The sequence below is a fragment of the Panthera tigris genome, chromosome A3, assembly GCF_018350195.1.
Source record: "Panthera tigris isolate Pti1 chromosome A3, P.tigris_Pti1_mat1.1, whole genome shotgun sequence".
Taxonomy (NCBI): Eukaryota; Metazoa; Chordata; class Mammalia; order Carnivora; family Felidae; genus Panthera; species Panthera tigris.
The window spans coordinates 18,682,397-18,706,551 of NC_056662.1; the positions used below are offsets into that span (position 1 = coordinate 18,682,397).

Sequence of the window (24,155 nt, forward strand, 5' to 3'; positions counted from 1 at the left end):
TTTTTTTACTTTAAGCCTACTTTTATCATTATACTTGAAGTGAGTTTCCTATAGGCAGCATAGAGTTGCATCATACTTTTTCATGCATTATGCCAATCTTCTAGTCGGTGTATTCAACCATTAATATTTTTTAAAAATTTTATTAATATTTATTTATTTTTGAGAGACATGGCATGAGTGGGGGAGGGGCAGAGAGAGAGGGAAACACAGAATCTGAAGCAGGCTCCAGACTCTGAGCTGTCAGCACAGAGCCCGACATGGGGCTCGAACTAACGAGCTGTGAGATCATGACCTGAGCTGAAGTTGGAGACTCAGCTGACTGAACCACCCAGGCACCCCTCAGTCATTAATATTTAATGTAATTATTGAGACAGTAAGTTTTAAGTCTGATATTTTATTATTTTCTCCAAGTTTTGATTCTCTATTTTCTTTTTCCTGCTTTCCTCTGGGTTACTTGAACACTTTATGATTCCTTTTTTATTTATATTTTTAACAGCTTTTTGATGGTTCTTCTAGATATTATATATACATAATATATCACAGTCCACTGCTATCATCATTCCCCAGTTCAAGAGAAGTGTAGATACCTCACTTCCAGTTTTGTTTCTTTACCTTCCCCCTATTTACAATATATATAATGGTCTTAAATATTTCTTATACTTTACATTTAGAACCATATCAGACAATGTTATACTTTTGCCACAACTGTCAATATAATTTAGAAAATTCAAGAGGAGGAGGAGAGTCTATGGTATTTACTTGTATTTTTGTTTACTAGATTCTTTCTTCTTTCTGGTGTTCCAAGGTTTCTTCCTTCTAAAGGAAATTCCTTTAGCCATTCTTTTAGGGTAGGTCTAGTTGACGTTTCTCCTAGTTTTTCTTTGTCCGAGACTGTCTTAATCCCCCTTTCATTCCTGAAGGATATTTTCACTGGATATAGGATTCTGGGTTGACAGTTCTTTTCTTTCAGCTCTTGAAAAATGCTGTGCCACTTCTTCTGGCCTCCATGGTTTCTGATGAGAAATCCACTGTCATTCCAGTTGTTTTTCCCCATAGGTAAGGCGTCTTTTCTCTCTTGCTGCTTTCAAGATTTTTTCTTTGTCTTTAGCTTTCAGAAGTTTAACCATGATTATTTGTGTGTGTGTGGATTTCTTTGACTTCATCCTGTTTGGGATTTTTTTCAACTTCTTAAATCTGTAGGTTTAAGTCTTTTGTCAAATTTGGAGAGTTTTCAGCTATTATTTCTTTGGGTCTTTTCGTTCCCCCTTTCTCCAAGACTGATGATATGAATGTTAAAACTTTTGCTACAGTCCCATGGGCCCTTGATGCTCTGGGTTTTTTTTGTTTTTTTAATCTGTTTTTCCCTGGTATTTACATTGGGTTCTTTCTATTTTTCCATCTTTGAGTTCATTGATTTTTTTCTCCTCCACTCTGCTCTTGAGCCTGTCCATTGAGATTGAGTTGTTTTTTATTTTGTTTTGTTTTGTTTTGAGGGCCTGCTTTTGGTTACTGTATTTTTCAGATCTAAAATTTCTTTCTGGTTTTTCTTTGGATCTTTGTTTCTTTGCTGAGACTTTGTTTTTTCATTTGTGGCAAGCATGTTCAGAACTGCTCATTGATGACTATTTAAATCCTTATGTCAAATTCTAAGATTTCTGTCATTTTGGTGGCAGCATTTATTGTCCTTTTTCATTCAGTTTGAGGTCTTCCTGGTTCTTGGTATGATAAGTGATTTTTTACCAAAGTCTGGACATTTTGGTATTATATTTTAAGACTCAGGATCTTAATTAAAACTTCTGTTTTAGCTGACTACCTCTGACACCTCTCATAGGGGAATGGGGTTGGGGGCGGGTACCACCTTGTCACTACCAGGTAAGAGTAGAAGTTCATGTTCCCAGTCTGCTCCCATTGAAACCTGAGGGTGATGTTTCTCATTATTGCTGGGCAGAGGAAGTTCTTTGCTGACACCGTGGGCAGGGATGGGGACCTCATTACTCTTTCTCAGGGATGAAAGTCCCAGATCCCTACTTGGCTTTTTGACACCACTGCAGCAGGGGCATGGGGTGCCATCTTATAGCCTGTGAAGGGTGGAAGTCTAGATTCTCAACTTGGCCTTTGCTGGCATGGATGTGTTGAGCCAGTGTTTTGTGTTGTCAGGCTGGAGTATAGTGGATTTTGCCTCAACATTGTGTATGTTCCTAACCTGCTTTTTTCCTGGTCCCTAGCTAAGGAGAGCAGACTTTTGTTGGGGCTTTTTTTTTTTTTTTTTAATCTGCACGCTTTGGCATTTCCAGGTAGTCTGCTTCTTTACTTCCAGATATAGGATATATAAGGCAAAAAAGAAAACCCATGGAGCTCACCACTGTGTCATTCCTTGGGTCCCAGAATCCTTAGTTTGTTTGCCTTGTCTTCACCTTTCAGAGTTTTCTTATGTTTGTTCATACATAACGTCCAGGGGGTTTAACTACACTTAGAGTGAGGAATAGGGAAATGTGTATTCTCCCAGAAGCACAAGTCTGCATTACGTTTTACAAATGAGTTTCTGGGGCTTTGCATAAGTAGACTGAAACCTTACCAGGGCCCCAGCACCGTTTGACCACACATGTTCTCTGGCTTTGAGTTGTGGAGTAAATGAATCTGGTAGAGTTTCATGGATTCTGAATCCCAGGGATGACTGTATAGTTGTCCCCATCTGAGTCCATTGCCAGGATAATCTCTCATCTTCTCATCACCACCCAAAAGTTGTCGATTCTTTTCTTTTGGTTCTAGTTGGGAGAATGTGGGATATTTACTTTGGCTTCCATCAGCTGTGATTCCTATAACAGTAACAATGACATCACTTCCCCAAAGTAGGAAATGATTATTGTTCAGAGATATGTTTCCATGTCTCCCCATGGTTTGAGAAGCAGTGGATTGAAGCAGATCAGCATGAAACTTCTGACCCTGACCTGAAGGAAGTTAGGTTCTGATGTTGACAATTAAAATCCAAGTTCTGCCATTCCAGTCCCTAGCTTATCCTGTTACCCTTTTGTCTGGAATTTGGGATGTGTTTTTCCATAGAAGCAAGTCAAGTACCAAAGAAATGAAAGTAATACCTTATGCTTGATACAAATTTACTCTTTCCAAAGCACTTTTTCTATTTGTTTCCATCAATCCTCACCTTGGCCAAGTACACTAAACACTTCTGATGTTATTGTGGACATTTAGGCCCAGGGAGTTTGAAGGATTTTGCCAAATTCTCACAGCTACCAAAGGATAGAGTTCAGACTAGACATTTTCTAGATATTCTGCTTTTATGTTCTCTAATCAAGTGTTCTTTCAGGAAAGCAGAAGGCATTTCAGCTGCACATACATGCACTTGCACTTCTGTGGAAAGACAGCCACATACCGACTGTAGGCCAGCCCAACTTTGAAAGCTGTTCAGTCATGTTTATACACTTAGCTGATCAGTCTTCAACCTTGGAGAGATCTGGGCACTGAAGGGGTTATGGCAGAATTGCAAAATAACTCAGGTTTCCTTACAGTAGGGTTAAACTCTGGAACGACATTTTATTCATTCATGTAATTAACGCCTGTATTATTTATTTTGCTTTTGAGGTTCCTAAAACCTGGGCTATAGAATATAATCAAAAGAATGGGGAGTGGCTTCTCCCAGATTTTGAGGTGGACAGATTATATACAGATTAAGCTTGACTTCTAATCCATGTGCTAAAATAACAAACGTAGAGGAACAGCCAACATCTGAACCTGGTCTGTTGCCCCACCCCTGCTTCTCTCCCATCCCAGACCTCCTGCCCCAAAGACACTGCGTGGGTGTTTCCTTCTCTCAGTTCTGTTCTCGGGCAGATTAACAGGCAGGGTTAAAGATGCCCAAAGAGCATGTCGTCCGTAACTAGGCAAATTCCTCTGAAATAAACAGATCTGGGCACAGACGGGGACGGTTAGTAGATTGGCACCATCCCAGTATTGTAAGGAACCCTAACACACGTCTGAGTGGTCTCTGAATGTTCCATCCCCTCTGCAGCCTTGCCGTCAGAGGTCATTCCAAGTAGGTTTAGGTAATTCTGGGAGTCCATAGGAAGAAGAGGGAAAGTGTGCTGTCCTCCAAGGAAGCCCATTTCATCGTAGGGTGAAACTTCCTTATACTGCCGCAGAAATCTGGCTCCCAGCTGGTTCCATGGATTCTGTTTCCTTTTCTTATGACACTGCAAAGAACAAAACTATTCTTTCTTTCCTCTCTGATGGGATTTTAAATTCTTGAGGCCAGCTAGCTACCGTAATCTCTTTAAATGTCTTTTCAGGTGAAGTATCCCTAGTTTCTCTGCCTTTCTTTACAAGTTCAGAGTTTGAGGGTGCTCCAGACTCAAACAGTAATATTTGAATGTGGACGACTTCCAAGCTAACAAAGCACGTTCCCCTTCAGTTAGGCATTATCTTTATCCCATTCTAGAGAGGAGGAAGCTGAAATATTTTTCATCACTTGCAAAAGAAAGTCCTATTGGGTGGCTCACCAATAGGTGAGCCTATTGGCTCACCTGGGTGGCTCAGTCGGTTGAGTGTCTGGCTCTTGGATTTTGGCCCACGTCATGATCCCAGGGTCATGGGATCCAGCCCTACGTTGGACTCTGCACTGACAACATGGAGCCTGCTTGGGATTCTCTCTCTCTCTCCCTCCCTCCCTCTCTTCCTCCCCTGTTCGTTCTCTCTCTCTCTCTCTCTCTCTCTCTCTCTCTCAAAATAAATAAATAAACATTAAAAACAAAAGTCCTGGGGCGCCTGGGTGGCTCAGTCGGTTAAGCGTCCGACTTTGGCTCAGATCATGATCTCATGGTTCATGGGTTTGAGCCCTGCATCGGGCTCTGTGCTGACACTCGGAACCTGGAGCCTGCTTCAGATTCTGTGTTTCCCTCTCTCTTTGCCCTTCCCCCACTTGCACTCTCTGTTGCTCTCTCTCTCTCTCTCTCAAAAATAAATGTTAAAAAAATTTTTATTTGAAAGTCCTTCTGGCTAGAGGACACAAGAACAGTGTCTCCCTTACTCAGTCTTCTACATCCTGCGATCTTTCCATAATAAAACCCTTGCGTTTTATGTTAATAACATTTGGTGTCTATCTACTGTCTAACATGACATTTATGCAAAAATAGAATGGTTGGAGGCACCTGGGTGGCTTGGTCTGTTAAATGTCCGACTCTTGATTACAGCTAAGGTCATGAGATTGAGCCCTGCGTCAGGCGCTCACTCTCTCTCTCTCAAAGTAAATAAATACACATTTTTTTTTAAAAGTAGAATGCTTGATTTTTCCTATAAAATGAAAGTCACTGTGGGATCTTTTTTAATTCCTCCTTTGTATATCCTATTACCTCTTGCAGAGGGCTCTCAAGTTCTCTTGGCAAACTCCTATGTGTCCTTCAGTAGCAAGCTCAAAAGTTGCCTTGTGGGTATCTTTCCCCCTATCTGATTTGGGTCTGGCAGGGCTGGTGACTCTTGTTTTCCTGCTGTGTTTAGGAGCAGTTATCACAAAGCAGGGCCAGTATCTTTCTGCGTGTCTCACGACCACCAGACTGTGAGCTCTGGAAGGACAAGGGTTCCATCTTTTCTCCTGTTACAGCCCTTGAACCTGGCACAGCTTCTGGCACTCAAGAGCAGGGGACACTCATTTGCTCAATATAAGAAGACAGCTCCTTGCCTGTTGTGTTGGTCCTGGGGTTTTGTAAGAGCACAGAAGAAATTCCTTGGATCTGCAGGTCCCACTGATGCTTCCACCCGCACCCACATCAAGACCAAATAGGGCAGCGGCCAGGCCTGGAGGGGCCAGCCACACTCAAGGGAGATGGTGCCTTCTGTTTTCAGTAACTAGGAGTCCGTGCACGTCCCTGCCCCCAGTGCAGAGGTGACATGTCTGGACTCTTGGCTGATGGACAGTGCTTTTGATTTGGCCTACTTGCCAAATTGTCTTCTACCTGCCAGAGGCAATGTAGTACAATGGTTAGTGCTCATCCTCTAAAATCAGGATTTCTGGGCTTTAATTCCACCTTCACCACTTAACAATTATGTGTGATCTTAGATGAGATTGCCAACTGCCCCATTCCACAGTTTCCTCCTGTCTAAATGGAATAATGAATAAATGAAAATGCATAGAAAGTACTTGGTATAGTGTCTGGCAACTCACTTACCTGGGTCCCAGTAGACCTGTGTTGTTATTGCTCCTGTTACCTTAAAGCCTTCCTTACAGCACACATTTTAGCTGGAAGACAGCGATATTGATTGATTTTCTGGGAGTTGGGACTGTGTATTAGTGTTCCCATAGTCCCAGGTACCGTGTGTTAGGCATTTGCTTTGTGCCAGCATTTGGTTCATCACTTTACATAATCAACACATTTGTGCCCCACAGTCACCCTCTGAAGTATTATTATCTCCTTTTGCAAATGAAGAAATGAGCTTGCGAGATTGAGAAGTGGTCTGTCAGACTGCAAATCACACGCACGCTTGAGATGGAGAAATTGCGCGTTGTAACCAGTCGGTTTCCTCTGTTTGTTGTTGTCATTTTCAGTTTCCTTTGTTTTGAGGTTCTTGTTGTCAGCACTCTCTGGGGCCCTTCATGTTGACATGACAGATTCACACCTCAAAGATGAGTCTTTCTTTCAGATGGATTCATGTGTGCAGATGTTGAGACTGAACGTTCAACTGTGCACTTCAGGTGCAGGGCTTTCCATGTGCCTCCTCTGGTCCCAGCCTGTCACTGCAGCCACACGAAACACACTCACTTTACAAGATTATGACATCTTTTCCACTTGGGCTATTGTTAAGCCAGGTCTTCTCCATTCTATCATTTCCAGAGAGAGGAAGTGCCTCTAAGACGGGGCAGGGTACACAGAAAGACACTTGTCAATACCAGAATCTTGCCTTACTTGAGAGTTTGCCTAAGGCTCTTCATGCTTCCCAACTGTGCGCCAACAGAAACTGGTAGAGGGACTGGAAGGGAGACCCAAATGTCACATGTGTCTGCCTCACCCCAAGCTGGGAGCTGCCCCTGTGGATTTGGAGTATGGTGACGCCCAAGTTAACCACCCATCCATCAGAAGGAGCATGGGAGCCTCACTCCCACATTTTACAGGCTGTAGAACGTTTCTCCGTCTGGAAGTGTCTAGGATTATAAATTTCAGCATTCGAAGGATCTTTGTGGATACTGTGAGGATACTCAAAAATGTTCTCAACGGCAAGAAAGGATTTAGGACATGGCTGGTAGTTTTTTCTTTTTTAGCTACTTAAATAGTGGGAGAGGATGAGATGGCATATTTAAATGCCACTTCAAAATGGTACAATACAGGGGCACCTGGGTGGCTCAGTTGTTTAAGGTTTCGACTCTCGATTTCGGCTCAGGTCATGATCTCTCAGTTTGTGAGATCGAGCCCCACACAGGCTCTGCGCCGACAGCATGGCGTGAAGCCTGCTTGGGATTCTCTCCTTCTCTCAGAATGAATAAGTAAACATTTTATTTTTTTAATGGTATAGTAGATCAGCTTGAGGGTTCCACTCTTCACTGATACTAAATGGCAGGAAACAGTTTGGGCTGGGGAAGAGAGCTTGAACTGGTGTTCTCCAATTCTAAATATGTTTCACTTTCCAAAACAAAGTTTCAACCCAGACTCTCATTTTGCCCTTTATTTTTAGATGGTTAGAGTGGTTGGAAAGTGTAGGCAGTCATCAGACAACTGTGTTTTTTGTTTTGTTTTGCTTTTATTATTTATTTTTGAGAGAGAGGCAGAGTGTGTAGGGGGAGGACCAGAGAGAGAGGGAGACACAGAATCTAAAGCGGGGTCTAGAATCTAAATCGGTCAGCACAGAGCCCAACGCGGGGCTTGAACTCACGAACCGTGAGAATAGGACCTGAGCCGAAGTCAGATGCTCAACCGACTGAGCCACCCAGGCGCCCCCGACTACTGTGTTCTAAACCCAGCCCTGCCACTTGCTAGCCATGTGACCTTGGGCAAGTTACAGAACCTTTCTAGGGCTTGTTTCCTGCATCTGTAAAATGAGGAGAGTCATAGTCTCTACCTCGTGAAGCAGTTCCGATAACTAAATGAGATAAACCACGTAAAGGGTTTCACCCAGTGCTTAAGTAACATGTAGTTCTCAGTAATGTTAGCTATTATCACTATTTTGTAAGAGAGAAAACGTACTGCTCCTTGTTGCCTTTCTAGAATTTTCTCTTTCAGCCTCTTCCATGGTATTAGGGACCTAAGAGAATGGTGATGATTTTGACTATTGCCAGTCACAGGTGTCTCTCCATTCCTACTGAACCTAGATGATATGCTGCATGCACCCTTCCAGGAAGCGGATTGTATGTAGGCCTGGGGGCTACCTCCAGTCCCTCGCATATTCTCCTCCTTCTCCCTCTCCTCCTTCCTCCTTTTCTTCTTCTTCTTCCTCTTCTTTTTCTTCTAACCTTCAAAGGTGTGAAAACTGTAAAAACTTGGGGCACCTGGGTGGCTCAGTCGGTTAAGCGTCGTCTGACTTTGGCTCAGGTCATGATCTTGTGGTTCGTGGGTTCAGGCCCCGCATTGTGCTCTGTGCCTGCGGCTCAGAGCCTGCAGCCTGCTTTGGATTCTGTCTCCCTTTCTCTCTGCCCCTCCCCGGCTTGCACTCTGTCTCAAAGATAAATAAACATTAAAAAAAAAACACACACACAAAAAAACGTAAAACCTAATCTTAGCTCAAGGGCCACACAAAAGCAGCCTGTAGACTATAGATTGCTGATCCTTACTCCCATCTGACCCTCCCTAACATGGCCAGAGTCTTGAATCTTGGGGCTATTCTCTTCATCATTCAAGTCAAAAGATGCTAATCAAAAAGACAGTAAGATTTCATGTTAAAAATGGAGTCCAGTTGAAAAATAGCACTATCTCCTCTCCCACCCCCAAACTCTCCCACACGCCTTACATGTAAAGAACTTTGAGAGTTCCCTTCCTAAGACCAAGAAAGGATTTGTAAAGGAATCCATCAGAGCCAGTTTGACAAATGCTTCACCATGAATAAGCTCTGTGCCTGTGAAATTACTCCAGATTTACTTGGAGCCTCAGTTGTGATTTCAATTTTAAATTCCTGGGGTTTTTGCGCCATCAGGTCTCATGTCTGGAGCAGTCACGTTTTAGGAAAAGAGCATCTGTTGCTGTGAAGTAAACGAACTGTAATGAACACGAGCATACTTTTTCACAGCAAAAAATGAAAACCCCAAAATGCAGGCACAACCTTTGTGAAATGACAGTATTAAATTGCAAGAGACGATGGTAAAGCAAATATTTAAATTCACAGCTAAAATAGTGCTTGTAAAATGTAATTGCCAGGGAGAGCATGCCAGCTCGTCGCTCTTTTAAGCTAATTCTCTGCAGGCAGAATCATTCTACACCGTTCTAAGAAGAAATGCTTATTTTAAATAAGCTGCTTTCTGGTTCTTTTAAAACTGCACAAGTAAGCTTTATTTACCGGGGACCATTTCAGTCTTTGAGGTGTTCGTGGGCAGGAGAGGTCTCCTGCTGCCCGGGGGCTGCCTGGGCTGATTTGTCCTGGGCTGCAGCTATGCTCCATTTGTCCCTAGGAGAGTTCCAGCGATGGAGGTGATGGCATTTTTGGCGAAAAGAAGGATGACAGCCGGGCAGGTGAGACTGTGTCCTTCTGAAGGCAGAGCAAAGTAAGGTCCCAGTTTGTAGTTATCCTGGAGTTCATGTGTAATAAAAGTGCTCTTTCTAAGGAGGCTCTTTTAAAGAGCCTAGAAAGTTGGCCTTCATCAGAGTCTCCTGGAGTCACACATGGAGCTTTAATGTGGCTCTGGCAAGCTTCCCTCACCTGTCCTCAAAATTTGGAAGTGAGGTCAATGATATCTGAGGTCAGGATGGAGTCAGAGAAAGAAGAATTGTGGTTTCATTGATGTATTATTCGTTTAATTAATTTGAGGGGAGGAAAGTTAGGGAGGATTGGTTTGGTGTGGTTCATTTTTTCTGAATTCAGACCTGGAAGACTTGGTTGAAATACCCAGGTACACAAAGCCCCTAGTTCCATATGGAGAAGGCCACACAGGGCCTCCTTGTCCCCACGCCGTAGAGCAAGGCCCCCAAATTGGTCCTGCCCCCGTGCATGTGAGAGATGCTGAAGCCAGCCGCAGCCTGAAGCTGTTCCTGCCGCGGCATTGCGGGCCTTCCAGCTGTGCTTTAGCTCCTGAGCTGATAGATCAGCTTGAGTCAGCTTTGTTTTTATTGAACCCAAACGACAAAAACAGCCACCTTTGTTTTGGTTCTGTTTGTAAGTACTAATATCCTCACTGATGTTTGAAGCCCAGGATGGCTCCGACCCAGACAAATCACCCTGGCCAGTTCCGTCTGCTCTCACGGCTCGGCTCAGACGTCTGGTCACCGTGTACCAGCGCTGTAACCGCAAGGAACTCTGCCGACCGGAAGTCCTGGGACCAGGTAACCAAGGATACTGGGTCCAGGAAGAGATGTTCAGGAGAACTTCAGAAATGGATCTCATCAACAAGGAAGCTCAAAAGAGGTAAAAGCCAGTGACCAAAAGGGCATGCAGAACTGCCCACTGAGTAAAGGTAACGAGGGAGAGCTGATCGCTGGAGAACAAGTGTATTTAGTGTTCTCAGGTGAAGTTAGGTGGTCTCCAGAACTAATCCAATCCAGGCTCCAACTGCGATGGTGTGGTCATACTGAGTGGAGAGTTGGTGAGATCTAGGAAACAGTTTTGTTCCCAAGTCCCAGACTTCTGTGATTTTCCAACTTGACCCCCTTCCTAAGTTGGACCCCAGTCCCTGGAAATGTGGTTTAAAATTAGCATATATCAGACCGTGTTCTTTTAGCAGCGAAGTGAATAGTGTGTGATGAAGGTGCCATGTTATAGTTACCAGTCCTTATCAAGACTTTGAAAGCAGTAAGCCCTTATAAAATGCCTGCTCAGAAGGAGGGGATAAATTATCAGGAGTTACTTGCCAATCTGAGAATTACGATTAAAATGGCTACAGAAGGCCAGCACAGTCTAGGAATGATGCCACCAGAAAAAAATGAACAAAGCTGCAGTTCTTTTAAGTCTTTCTATCCATCTTTTTTTTTCTTACGTAATTTTTAAAAAATGTTTATTCTTAGAGAGAGAGAGAGAGAGAGAGAGAGCGCACAAGCAGGGGAAGGGCAGAGAGAGAGGGAGACACAGAATCTGAAGCAGGCTCTGGGCTCTGAGCTGTCAGCACAGAGTCCAGTGCGGGGCTCGAACTCACGAACTGTGAAATCATGACCTGAGCCGAAGTCGGACATTTAACTGACTGAGCCACCCAGGCACCCCATCTGTCCATCCTTCTGATGTAGCATCCACTGAATTAAAAGAACACCAAAGAGAAAAAATAGCAAACTCAGTTACTTCTGTGTATACCTTCTGACTTTATGAAATTTGGTAATTCAGGGAAAATATTTCTTCCATCTTTCACAGCTCCGAAGAGAACCTGAGCCCTTCTTGCCTGCTTCTCATTCTTCCTGTGACTCCCTCACCCCACTCCTGGCCTAACTCCCTCCGGGGATGGAAAGTACTATGCCCAAGAGCCCCTCATAAAGACCCTGGGCCGGGTATAATATTCCAGCCACCTTACATCATTATCTTAATCCTGCAGGATGTAGAGACTAGAGAACCTTTGTGTCCTAGATATGGGCTACCTACCTACATAAAACTGGAAGAAAGCCTATGTGAAATAGGGGAGATGTGTGGCTGAGGGAGTCACTTCCCTTCTCTGGACCAGTTTCCTCATTTGGAAAAGCAAGGAGGTGACTTTAAGGCCCTCCAGGACTCTCTGATTCTGTGTTGCCTTACCGGGGGAAAAATAAATAAAATATTGAAGCATCTTCATCTAAAATGAAGATTTTAGAGTCTTCATCTCCAACAAGTAGAAACAAACTAGGTAATCTAAAATTAATGAATCAAGAGATAGCAAGTCTGTACATGTGACTTAGAAATGGAGAGATAAATACCATAAGAAGTTGAAAGATTTGAAAGTAGTGGTAAGGTAATAGGCTGTTTTCATTATAAGCCTCTCAGCCCAATTTAACTTAAATAAAAATAATAAAGTAGGCAAACCGCCCTCCCTGCTTTCTTGACTCTATGGGCTCTCCTAGTAGGTAGGCACTCAATAAGTAGATGTTGGCTTTTTTTTTTTAAGGGAAAACAGCTCACTCTCCCTTTCTGATTAAATCCCAAGGTGGACTAGGAGAGAGCAAGCAGACTTCTACAGAGCAGTGTCCTCCTTTGGGGTTGTTTATGATCAAGAAAAGAAAACTTTTGACTGGACGCAGTTCCGCATCATTTCCCGTTTGGACAAGAAGTCGGATGAGAGCCTGGAGCACTATTTTTATAGCTTTGTGGCCATGTGCCGGAACGTCTGTCGTCTGCCCACATGGAAAGATGGTGGTGAGCAAATTCTCTGTCTGTATATCCCCGATACACGGGAAAGGGACATGTTTATTTTCAAGGTACAGAATCACTTCAGGTAATCCTGATCATGAGAGTGGAGTCTACCCGAAGAATTCAGGTAAAGTCTAGTGGGTTTTCACAAGTTCCTGAACTGCTAATTGGGTCCACCCTCATAAAATAAAATCTCTCTCCCAAAATGATGCAGCTTCAACAAAAACTGAAATTCAGATAAACATCTCACAGAAGTATTGGGAGACTGCTGTTAATTAACCTCCAGTGGATCATTAAGTCTCATACAGATTGAATTCTCTGGTGAACTTTGCTCCGTCCTTAGATTACATCTTAGTGACTTTAACTATTTTTCCATGTGTTGAATTGTAGCTATAGAAAGGAAGTGGCTGTTTTAAACATCCCCTGCTCCAACAGGGACGCCTTCAGAGTAATTGCTTCTTGGTTAAGATTTGCAACAGCTTCTTCCTTGATGTCCCTCTTCTGCCTTTGTTTGTAGATAAACTTGGTCTGGACCATAGGACTGTATTGTAGGAAAGCTACAACAAATACAGAGCCCACCCAGTGTGCGTTCTGGGCTGACGGCAGCATGCACACACGTCCCCGCTTCTGCCCCCACGTGACACGGTTAGGGTGTTTTCATTAAAACCAAGGAGCTGGATAGACTACAGGGAGCCGGGCCTTGGACTCGACTCCTGGTTCTGCCCTGTGGAGCAAGTTAGCGTGTTTGAGCCTCCTTCCCCATCCTTTAGGCAGGGCTGACGATGCTGTAGCGTAGCATAACCATGAGAGCCGAAGGGCACGTAAAGGACTTTGGGTACAGGGCACCGAGTACATGCTTACTGAATGAGAACCCATGTCACCTCCAGAACTGAAGTTCTCGTGTTCCTTTCACCCTTACTGGGTCTGTCCTTGTTTCATAAAAACCTTCCATTGTCGTAGCTTTTCCGTGTAGCAGGGGCACACTCACCTAGGACTGCATGCTGGGGAGCCAGCGAGTTAAACGCAGAACCAGAGATACAGGGGCTCAGGTGGGCAGCAGTTGTCCTGGGGTTGCCTTCAGTGATGGGCTCTGTGTTGGCTTTCCAGGTCCCCCAGATCCCAGCATCTATGTGGAACCCATCACGGAGGAACGGGCCGCGAGAACCCTGTACCGCATTGAGCTGCTGCGGAAGGTCCGAGAGCAAGTGCTGAGGTGTCCTCAGCTGCACGAGCGCCTCCAGCTCTGCAGGCCCAGCCTCTACCTCCCGGTCTGGTGGGAGTGTGGGAAGCACGACCGAGACCTGCTCGTCGGCACCGCCAAGCATGGGCTGAACCGCACTGACTATTACATCATGACCGACCCCCAGCTGTCCTTCCTGGACGCCTATAGAAACTACGCCCAGCATAAGAGAACGGACGCCCAGGCACCAGAAAGTCTCTGTTGCCTTTACCAGACCAACTCCAGGCTGTATGAATCTCTTACATACACTCAGATGAGCAGGACTTCAGAGCCCCTTGAAAATGAACCTGAGCATCTGGTGAAAATAGAAAGTAGAGATGATCATCTCGCTCCACCTGGGGGCAGTTTATCTGACATGACTTGTGACAACTTTATTTCTAAAGTTCAGGATGTCATTTCCATCACCCACGATGAAAGTCTGCTGCCTGAGTCCTTGGAGAGCATGATGTATGGGAAGAAGGCTCTCATTCGAGAGCCGGGCTCTCTCCAGGAGAGCCCCAGTACAAACACAGAGCCCAGAAAGGATGCTCTGGCCCTCTCGGCAAGCAAAGATGGGAACTGCCGGCCTGCTGGCCATGAGGCAGAAATACCTTCAGGGCCCTCTTTTATGAGTAGCTTAGAAGCAGGGGTAGCTCAGATGAACATCAAAAATGGAAAACATCTGTTGCTGTCTCTTTCAAGGGAAGGGGATGTCTGCAGTGAGGCAGGGCAGAGGCCTGAAAGCATTGGGCAGCTAGAAGCCAAACACTTAGCTTCCCCTTCCTTGGATCAGGGAAATGAAAGTGGGTTTGTAGATATGTGCCATCTTAGTGTCTGTGATTCCAGAAGAAGCTTGTCATCAGACCAGCAGTTAATTGATTTATTAGAAAACAAAAGTTTAGAAAGTAAATTGGTTTTGAGTCAGAACCACAGTGAAGAGGAGGAGGAAGAGGAAGAGAATGAGGAGGAGAACGTAGGTGTGACCACAGGCCTGAGGGAAAGGCCTGAGGTTTTGCATCTAGCCGAGCCCACTGCTAATATCCTAAGGGAAAAGAGCCGAGGCCTCCCTGTGGATGAGGTCAAGAGAGGAAGCCTGGAGGCCATGAGCCAGCATCCTAGACCACAGGGGGCTTTTCCTCCAGCAGCCTGTCAGTGTCACTGCAAGCACACGGAGAGGTGGGCACGTGGCCTCGAGAACGAGGAGTTTGAAGTGGACAAATCCAAGGGTTATACCCCAGACCTGTACAGAAGCAAAACAAATAATATCACAGTGGAGGGTGAGCCCACCGCTCCTCCATCAGAACCCTTTCAGGGAAAGCACGAGCTGTCAAAAGAACCTTGGAAGGAAAATGCAGAAGGCAAAAAAGGTTTCCCTGCGTATCCAGAAGCAAGTGAGCTCAAGTCCGAAGACATGGATTTTGAGAGTAAAGATGATTACGACAGAGATGGGAACAGCCATGCTCAAGGTATAGTCTGCACGGTCTGTGGTGTTCTGGATAAGCCAGTTCTCACGTGACAGGGAGGGGGCAGGGTGGAGGGAGGGTCAGGAGATGGTGTGGCTTCTGAGAGGGACCTGCCCGCTCTCCTGTCGTTTAAGACCAAAGGTCACAGGCCTTGGTCTGAAAGTGAGACAGAGTAGCTCAACTCTGATCATTCTAGAACTGAAGATGATTATGGACAGTCGTAGCACCTTTGCTGCACCAGCCTTGTGATTTGGGCAGGGCTGTAGGCTTCTTTCTGTACAGTAGGTGCTAGATACATTGTTGGGGGAAGTTACTTGTTCTTCCGCTAAGGGACGTGCTTCAAACTGGTCAAAGTAAAAACACCTGGGAACGTCAAGAACCTGCAGTTTTGTGTAGGTGCAGTTAATTTTTCAGGAACTCCACAAAAATACAAATAAATGCGATCTTTATTAAGGTGAGCAAAGATAGGACCATTTATTCATGTTATCGTCAAAACCCGTGAGTCAATGTTGGTGCATTGAATTTAAATTCATTTTAGTAAGTTAACAGGAATAAGAATACAAAATTACAAGTAACTCAACAAAAATACAAATAGATTTGGTCTTTTTAAATAAATTCTTAGATAAGGCTTCAAGTTAAGATGACTTTCTAAATGTTAAGAATCTACATGACTCAGATATTTCTGTGCTTTTGCAAAGATACATTGATTAGAGACTCTGAGCAACAAGAATTGGTTTTTACCTTTTTCACTGGTGTTTTTACTCCTTCAGACCCAAGAAGACATATTACAATGGACAAAAACAATTCTATTTATCCTTGTCATTGTCAAAAGCAACCAAAAGACAAAAAAACCCGGTTCATGCTTGGCCTAATGCCAGGTGTGGTGCTCAGAGATTGAGACAGACACAGCTTCCTCCTTCTGGGACAGTGCCCTTCTATCAAAGCAGGAAAAAGGGAGAGGAGCTCAGCTGAGCCCCCCTGCATGATCTAGCCTCCTTTTATTTGTAAGCCCCTTACCTTTGGCTTTAGTCGTTGTGATTAGTGGCTCCCTTGGGACGAGTTCCAAACCCAAGCTAAACTTTACATGCTACCTGGGATAATGACAGGCCCCTGAAAGTAGCTTAGGTCGACTTGTAGCCCCAGCTGACCGGTGGGGAGCCAGTCTCTGACCTTGTGCGTCCTCAGCCTAGGCTACAAAGGATGACTGCTTTGTGACCCACATTGTGTTTTGAACCTTGTTATGGGGAAAATCACCAAACAGTCCTTGGAAATCCAGACGGTGAAATGAGTACAGGGCGTAGAAGGGTATGGTTTAGAGGAGAAACCTCTGTGCTCTGAGGCCCTTTGGTGCAGCATCAGCTTGATGAGCTTTGGTGAGTGGCACACTCACGGGCAGGCCCCCTTGCACCAGTGCTTTTAAAAATGCTTTTAAGGGGTGCCTGGGTGGCTCAGTCGGCTAAGCGTCCGACTTCGGCTCAGGTCACGATCTCGCGGTCCGTGAGTTCGAGCCCCACGTCGGGCTCTGTGCTGACAGCCTGGAGCCTGTTTCGGATTCTGTGTCTCCCTCTCTCTGACCCTCCCCCGCTCATGCTCTGTCTCTCTCTGTCTCAAAAATAAATAAACGTTTTTAAATGCTTTTAAATTTAAAAAAAAAATTTTTTTTAAGTGGGGGTGGGGCGCCTGGGTGGCTCAGTGGGTTGAGTGTCTGACTTCAGCTCAGGTCAAGGTCTCGTGGTTCATGGGTTCAAGCCCTGCATCAGGCTGGATACTATCAGCACAGAGCCTGCTTCGGATCTTCTGTCCACTCCCCTCCCTCACTCTCTGCCCCTCCCCTGCACACGCACTCACTCTGTTTCTCTCTCTCTCTCTCATAAATAAGTAAATAAATGCATACACACACACACACACACACACACACACACACACACACACACATATAACATATATGCTTTTGCAGGCCTCAGAGGGGGTCCTCCACAAATAGGAGATGTGGAACAGGTTGGGCAGTAATTGGTACAGCTGTCAGGGCCAGCCCCCAGGTCTCCTGGCTCTTTTCCACGGTTTTCTCTCATACATCTTTTTTCTTTTTTTCTTTCTTTCTTTTTTTTTTTTTTTTTTTTTTTTCATAAAACTTAAATCCAGGCTCTCTGCTTAAAACCTTTCAGGAATGCTCCCCATTAGATCTAGAGTAAAATTTGAATTTTCTATCATGGCCTACAGGATTCAGCATCATCTAGATGATTCTACCCATCCAGCCTCATTTTTGTACTTTTCCCCTGGATGTGTCTCTTTGTTCCTCAGCACGTCCAAAAGAAGCATCCTCCTCCTCTTCTTGGGTGTTCTCTCCTTCAAGAAGCCCTCTTTACCAGCCTTACCTTCTACCAGCAGGTCCTTCCAAAGCTCTTTTTCCCTATCATAACAGCTTGCTTCTTTTTAAAACATTTGCCATGGTTTGTAATTGTAGTTATTCGTTTATCATTACTATTTTCCTGTCTTTCCCCCATGAAATCATAAGAGCCTGAGGGTCAGGGCCACATCTGTCTTGCATATCCTTGAATCCAACGGCCTGGCAAGGCCCTGTTCGTGGTCAGGGGTCCCCACAGCTCCCTAGACTGGTGCACAGTCAGCAGTGAAATCTCCACCTCTGTGTTTCAGAGGATCGACATTCCTTGTCATTTCACAAGGAAAGAGGCACACAGCTTTTCCTGCCCTGAACATTTTGCTACCCTGTGTTTATTCCCTATCATTACTGGTAAGTGGATCTTTGAAGATCCATTTCACACTGATAATAAACTTTCACTACTGAAACTTGAAAGAATGAGCTGCGTTTCCATTTGTTTCCATCATGATATAAATGTTCTAGGTTCTTTGCATCATTGTTGACATGAATCAGGTCTATTTTGCCTTTGTTGTAAGTGTCAGGACCTCCCATCCTTCATTAACATCAGCGTCTTGCTGTGGACTGTGCCTTCAATGCATCAAAATATTACAATGTTCAGTTTCCTCTCGTCAGCTACTCTACATGAGCCTCTTGCTGCTCAGCCTGCTCTCATTCTTGGATACACAGGACAATCTCCTCTTTTCTTTTGTTGTTTTTGTTGGGGTGTGGATGCAGAGTTATCACATGACTTGCATGGATAGCCCTAAAGAAGGATCTGCATTTTGGTTCTTCCAGAACCTCCTGGAAAGAGAAGGCATGGTCATTAATGTTTAATTTCAAGTAAGTTAGCACCGAATGAGCTAATTTTTTGAAAAGACAGATCAGATGTCCTAATCTTTCAGATCATTACTGTCTCCCAAGTACCAAATTGATTTTTTTAAACCCTTCTTTGCAGATTACCCAGGGAAATACTCTGAAGAGGAGAGCAAGAGCTCAGCATCAGGCATTGCTGGAGACCTCGGGGATGACCTACAGGAGGCTCGGGCTCCCACCATTGCTCAACTGCTCCAGGAGAAGACCCTCTTTTCCTTCTCTGAGTGGCCAAAGGTACCTCACAGAGTGTGCGTTTTCTACCCAAAGCCTTCTCAGCTTGTAGAGTATTTCTGAATAATAAATTCAGAGAAATGTGTAATATCTTGAAAAGGTATTAGTAATGGTAACATTTGAACACTAAAGACATACACACTCGACTGATTAGACGATAATATAAAAATGTCTTCGTATTTACAGCACTATGGCTTTAATTTTCATTGTCCGGACCATAGAACTTATTTTAAGACTTGTAAAGTGAGTACATCTGAGTGTGCTCTTTTCTAATCAACTCCTTCTGCTCAGAAAACTTGACACGTGATCTCAAGGGACTTAGTGAATTTGAGTAGCTTGGTGATTACTCCTCATAGCTTTTGGTCTTTTTTATAGGATCGCGTGATAATCAACCGCCTGGATAATATCTGCCACGTGGTGTTAAAGGGGAAGTGGCCTTCCAGCCAGCAGTACGAGCCCCCGGGCACACTGCCCACCCCTGTGTTAACCAGCAGTGCTGGTTCTCGAAGCAGCATCTCGGAGCCAGAAACATCAGAACACAGCTTCAGCAGTGGTGCAGCATTGGTGGCCCAGATCCAGAAGGTGAGGCCATAGCGTGGGGCTGACTGTGCAGCAGAGAACAGGGACACATGGCTCTTCTCAGTTAAGTCATTCATTCAGCAAACACTGACTGAATGGATAGGACTTTTATTCTTTTTTTGTGCGGTCATTAGTTTAATTGAAGAATTTAGATTTTATCCTATAGGCAGCAGGGAGCTACTGAAAGTCTTAGGGCAGGGAAATGCATGACGAGAACAGGGTTTACAGCTCAGCTGGAGGGGTGTGCGGGGCTCTTGGGACGTGAGCGTCAGGAAAGAAGAGTGCCAGCAGCTGGGAGGCCAAGGGTGGGTCTGATGAAGAGTTGAGGTTCTAGACCAGGTTAGTGGCAGAGTGTATCTAAACAGGGTGGGGCGGGGGTGGGGGGGAGTTGGAAAGCATGATTTGATAACTAATAAACGGATAAGGAAAGGGAGGCATGAATGGATCAGATCGGTGTGTTCGGTACTTGGAAGGCTACGAGAACAATGGCAGCTGATAGAAACTAGGGAAATCAGAATGGGTTTTATAAACTCAGGCTTATAAGTAAGGTTTAATTTGAGGTACGTTGTTAGCACGCTGGCTCTCAACCTTCAAGTGCACAGTGGAACCTGCTGGGGACCTTGAAAAGCTGCTGGTTCTGATTTAATTGGTCCAGGGTGTAGACTGAGTATTGGAATTTTTTTTTTTTTTTTAATTTCCCAGTAGATTCTGATGCACAGCTGAGGCTGAGCTTCCCTGAGATCTAGTTCATGGACTAGCAGCTTTAGTAGCACCTGGACACCTGTTAGACATGCACAATCTCAGACCCACTAAAGTAGAATCGACATTTTAACAAGCTGTCCAGGTGATTTGGTGCTAAGGGTTGAGAAACCTTGAGTGGAAAGAACTTCTATGAAGTTGATTAGGAATTTACTAGGCTCAAGGAAATCGGGCTGGGAGAAAGAGCTACCATGTGGCCACAGAAGTGGCATTCACCCCTCTCTTGCCCCCTGTGTATGTTCACAGGAGAGCTTCCTGGCTCCAGTATTCACAAAGGATGACCAAAAGCACAGACGGCCCTATGAGTTTGAGGTGGAGAGGGATGCAAAGGCGCGGGGTCTGGACCAGTTCTCCGCCACCCACGGGCACCCCCCCATCGTCCTCAATGGCTGGCACGGGGAGTCTGCAATAGACCTCTCCTGCACTTCAGAGGGGTCCCCAGGAGCCGCGTCTCCTTTCCCACTGAGCGCCAGCACCCCTAAGATTGGGGCTATCGGTTCACTTCAAGGAGCCCTCGGCATGGACTTGTCTGGGATTCTGCAAGCTGGCCTGATCCATCCAGTGACAGGACAGATCGTCAACGGAAACCTCAGAAGAGATGACGCTGCCACGAGGAGGAGGAGAGGGAGACGGAAACATGTTGAAGGAGGGATGGACCTCATCTTTTTGAAGGAGCAGACACTTCAGGCAGGAATCTTGGTGGGTATATGAGGCCAGTAAGTAAAAAACACTGACTTTTTTTTTTAAGTTTTTATTTATTTATTGAGGGAAAGAGAGAGGTAGAGTAGGGGAGGGGCAGAGAGAGCAGGAGAGAGAGAATCCCAAACAGGCTCCGCATTGTCAGCACAGAGCCCAGTGTGGGGCTCAAACCCATGAACTGTGAGATCATGACCTGAGGCAAAGTCAGATACTTAACCAGCTGAGCCACCCAGGCGCCCCAACACTGACCTTTCTACACTGAGCAACAAACCCTTCCCCAGACACCCAGTTTTTTAATTTGTGGATTTTTTATCCCTATTTCAGTTGTCCCACTTGGGGTCTCTTGTTGTAAGTTGCCCTCAGTCTTTTCTAGAAACGCGTTTAATCCATTATGGACCCTTCACCTGCATGCAGCCTGGAGATAGGAGCCAGGGGTCTTGGCATTTCCGGTACAAACAGCCCATATCCCCCAGTGTTTTGGAAGAGCCACTGGTGATGGAGTTAAAGCAAATGGCAGGGTTGAGTTTGTGGCAGTGGCACGCAGATTGGCAGGCCAGGAGCTTTCCAGCTTTCCAGGAGCTGCTGGGGGTCAGGAGAAGGCACAGGGGTCAGGATCCTGAACGTTGATCCTGGCTCTGCTGCTTGACATAGTGGGTGACATGGGGTGCACCTCTGAGCCTCACTGCTCTGTAGTGGGCCCACAGCATCTCCCACAGAGGGCTGCCATGAGGAGGGTTCACCAGAGTCACGCCAGGACCCCCTAAACCCAGAGGAGATTATTGTAAACAACAGACAAGGTTAGAAGCCGTGTGCCTGGCCAGGAGAGATCCCCATAGACTTTTCTTAATGTGTCAGAGACAACTGACTTCTCTTTGTGTCTTGGTTTTTCCTACTTACTGAATTTCAAGCTCCAAAACAGGAATCACATTTCATGTTTTATTGTAAAAGGAATAATAGTAACCGGTATTAATGAGTGCTTACCGTGTGCCGGGCACTATGTTCAGGGTTTTGTGTGATTGTCCTATTTGATCTTCACAACTCTGTGAAAGTGGTGTTGTTACTCCCATTTTATGGATGAGGAAACTGAGGCTTACAAGCATTAAATAATTTTCCCAAGATTATCCAGTAAAGTGGCAGATCAGGGAACCAAACCAAAGACTTTGTTCACTGGGGCCTGAGGGCCTTATTTTTAAGCTCTGCTATTTGGTATATTTTAAAGTTTTGTCTTCCTCTTAGACTTTCTGTATAATGTGGGAGGCTGAAGTGGCAGGTTCTTTCCCTGCCCAGTCCTGCAAGCTTTTAAGACCGTTGTCTCATTTTTTAGAGGTGCAAGGCCCTAGTTTCTTTGTAGTGATCATAGATTGGCAGTGGAATGACTATGAAAACATTTAGCAGTGGAATGACTAGGAAAACAAATACTCTTGGCCTCAGAGTATTTTTAAAAATGTATTATGCAAACATATATCTGGCACCATATTGTACTTCGTGGACCCGATTATAGGCATTGGGAATACAGAGATGAGTAACAGCTCTTCAACCTGTAGAAGGAAGAAGAGGTAAGTAAATTGCAGTGTGGCATTTCCGGTTATGTGGAAAGCCTGTGAAGGGCGCCGTGGGGGAGCAGGAAGTAGAGTGGCCTGTGCTCTCTGGGATGGTCATTGATGGTGGCAAAGGAGGTAACACTGAACCTGAGCAGACAGGATGGAATTAAAGGTTACCAAGCAGACAAGACAGGGAGAGGAGCATTGGGTGGAGGGAACGCCAGCCCCTGCCGGAGCGCGCGTGTGGGTCAGTGGCGTGGAAGATTCTTACTCAAGCACCCCAGCACAGTAACATTCGGGGGGAAATGGATGGAAAGGTGCAAAGAACACCTTACGTGTTTTCCTTTCAGAAACTGGTTTTCATTCTGTCATGGTTAACTGCACGTACTTGTTTCTCATTCGTCCAGGAAGTCCATGAAGACCCAGGGCAGGCACCCTCAAGCGCCTCACATCCGGAAGGGCCGGTGTCTGCCGCTTCAGCCCCTGAGCCAGCCCCAGCAGCTGGCAGCCAGGCTGAGAAAGCCATTCCCAGCAAGAGTCTCCTTGACTGGCTGAGGCAGCAGGCCGACTACTCCTTAGAGGTTCCTAGCTTTGGAGCAGTAAGTGTTGTTGGTTCTGCCCGACCTGCCATTTCCTTCCCCGCTGATGGGGTGCTGTGTTTGACGAGGAGCATGCTCGGGGAGCTTAGGAAGTTTGGGAGAGATCTGTGTTAACTGAGAACATCATTTTAAAGTTTTGTTTTTTGGGATTTTTTTTAAGTTTAAATTGTCACTGAGTATCTAGTAACAAATCACAGCCCCTGTAAGAATGCTGTACCAAGTCGTTGCACAAAACCTTATGAGGACAGAATTTGCCTAAACTCAGTGCCCCTGTCTCCCAGAACGACCACACCAGACCCTAAGTGCACAGAGAAATCTTTATGTTGCATAAACAGTGCCGCTTCATGAACATGTCCCTATGTATTCTTTCCACTTGAAAATATGACCACTTTGTAGGGAGGAGTGTCTGCTCTTAGCTCGAGTTACTGCTTTGGGACTCGTCCTTCAAGTCCTTCTACTGCCTTTGCCCCAGATCTTTCAGATTAGAAATCTGTATGACCACTGAGGTCTCTTCTTGGTTTTCCTTTTCTCATTTGTTTGTCTACCCCACCACCGTCTTTGTCCTGGGTACGTCTAACTGATAAGATGTGGAGGTAGAGAGCTCACAAGAAAAGGAGGAGAGTGCATTCACAGATGCATACCCTCCAGAGACAGAGCCCACCAGGTAGGTAGTGGTGGAGAGAGAATTGGGGGAAATGATGAGGAGGTGACAGCTAGAGATTAAACAGTACTCTGGGAGACTAGTGAGTCAGCTCAGGTCTGACAAGGAAGCCCACACATCCTGCTCTCCAGCTGTAGGAACACTGTTGCCTCAAAGAAAGCCTCGCTGAGGGCCTGGTAGCTGTGTCTTTCAACCTAACCTGACTAGGTCCTGTACAGAGGGCCATTAATGAGACAAGAGCAAAACCACCCGAAAAGCCCCACCCTCCTCAGAAGAATCTGTGACAGAATGTTTTGTAATGTTGATTTCCATTTGCCTCCTAGAATTTTTCAGACAAACCAAAGCAGAGGAGGCCACGCTGTAAGGAACCTGGAAAATTAGACGTCAACTCCCTGAGTGGGGAAGAGAGGGTTCCCGCTGTCCCCAAGGAGCCAGGACTAAGGGTAAGGAAGAGGGACGTGTCCCAGTGGAGCCAAGCCTTGTGGACTTGGGGAAAGCTCCAGCTGGGAAGTAGGGAGCCAGGCAGCATCTCCCGAGAGGACAAGAGGCCAGCACGGGAGGAAGTTGATAAGTAGAGATAAGTGGTACTGGGGCCTCTTGAGCAGCAGTAGGACTTCCCGTCGTCCTTTGTTTTCACCCTTTACCTCCAAAACTTTTGGTTTAAATTTGTACTTTAACTATTTCCAAAACTTGATAATCCCCCCTTCCCC

The 24,155-nt window shown here is 45.4% G+C and overlaps 1 protein-coding gene across 7 annotated transcripts in view; it reads left to right on the forward strand.

Moving 5' to 3' along the window:
* Positions 1–24,155, forward strand: part of CHD6 (chromodomain helicase DNA binding protein 6) — a 205,100-nt gene that overhangs the window by 171,573 nt on the left and 9,372 nt on the right. For 6 of the 7 annotated variants that reach the window (XM_042980386.1, XM_042980390.1, XM_042980392.1 and 3 more), the window contains 9 exons: positions 9,596–9,656; positions 10,329–10,545; positions 12,239–12,447; positions 13,549–15,126; positions 18,459–18,610; positions 18,983–19,189; positions 20,192–20,644; positions 22,593–22,784; positions 23,769–23,888. In XM_042980386.1, the coding sequence (XP_042836320.1) occupies positions 9,596–9,656; positions 10,329–10,545; positions 12,239–12,447; positions 13,549–15,126; positions 18,459–18,610; positions 18,983–19,189; positions 20,192–20,644; positions 22,593–22,784; positions 23,769–23,888 (3,189 nt within the window). The remainder of the gene's footprint in view (positions 1–9,595; positions 9,657–10,328; positions 10,546–12,238; positions 12,448–13,548; positions 15,127–18,458; positions 18,611–18,982; positions 19,190–20,191; positions 20,645–22,592; positions 22,785–23,768; positions 23,889–24,155) is intronic. The other variant, XM_042980391.1, reaches the window with a different exon arrangement.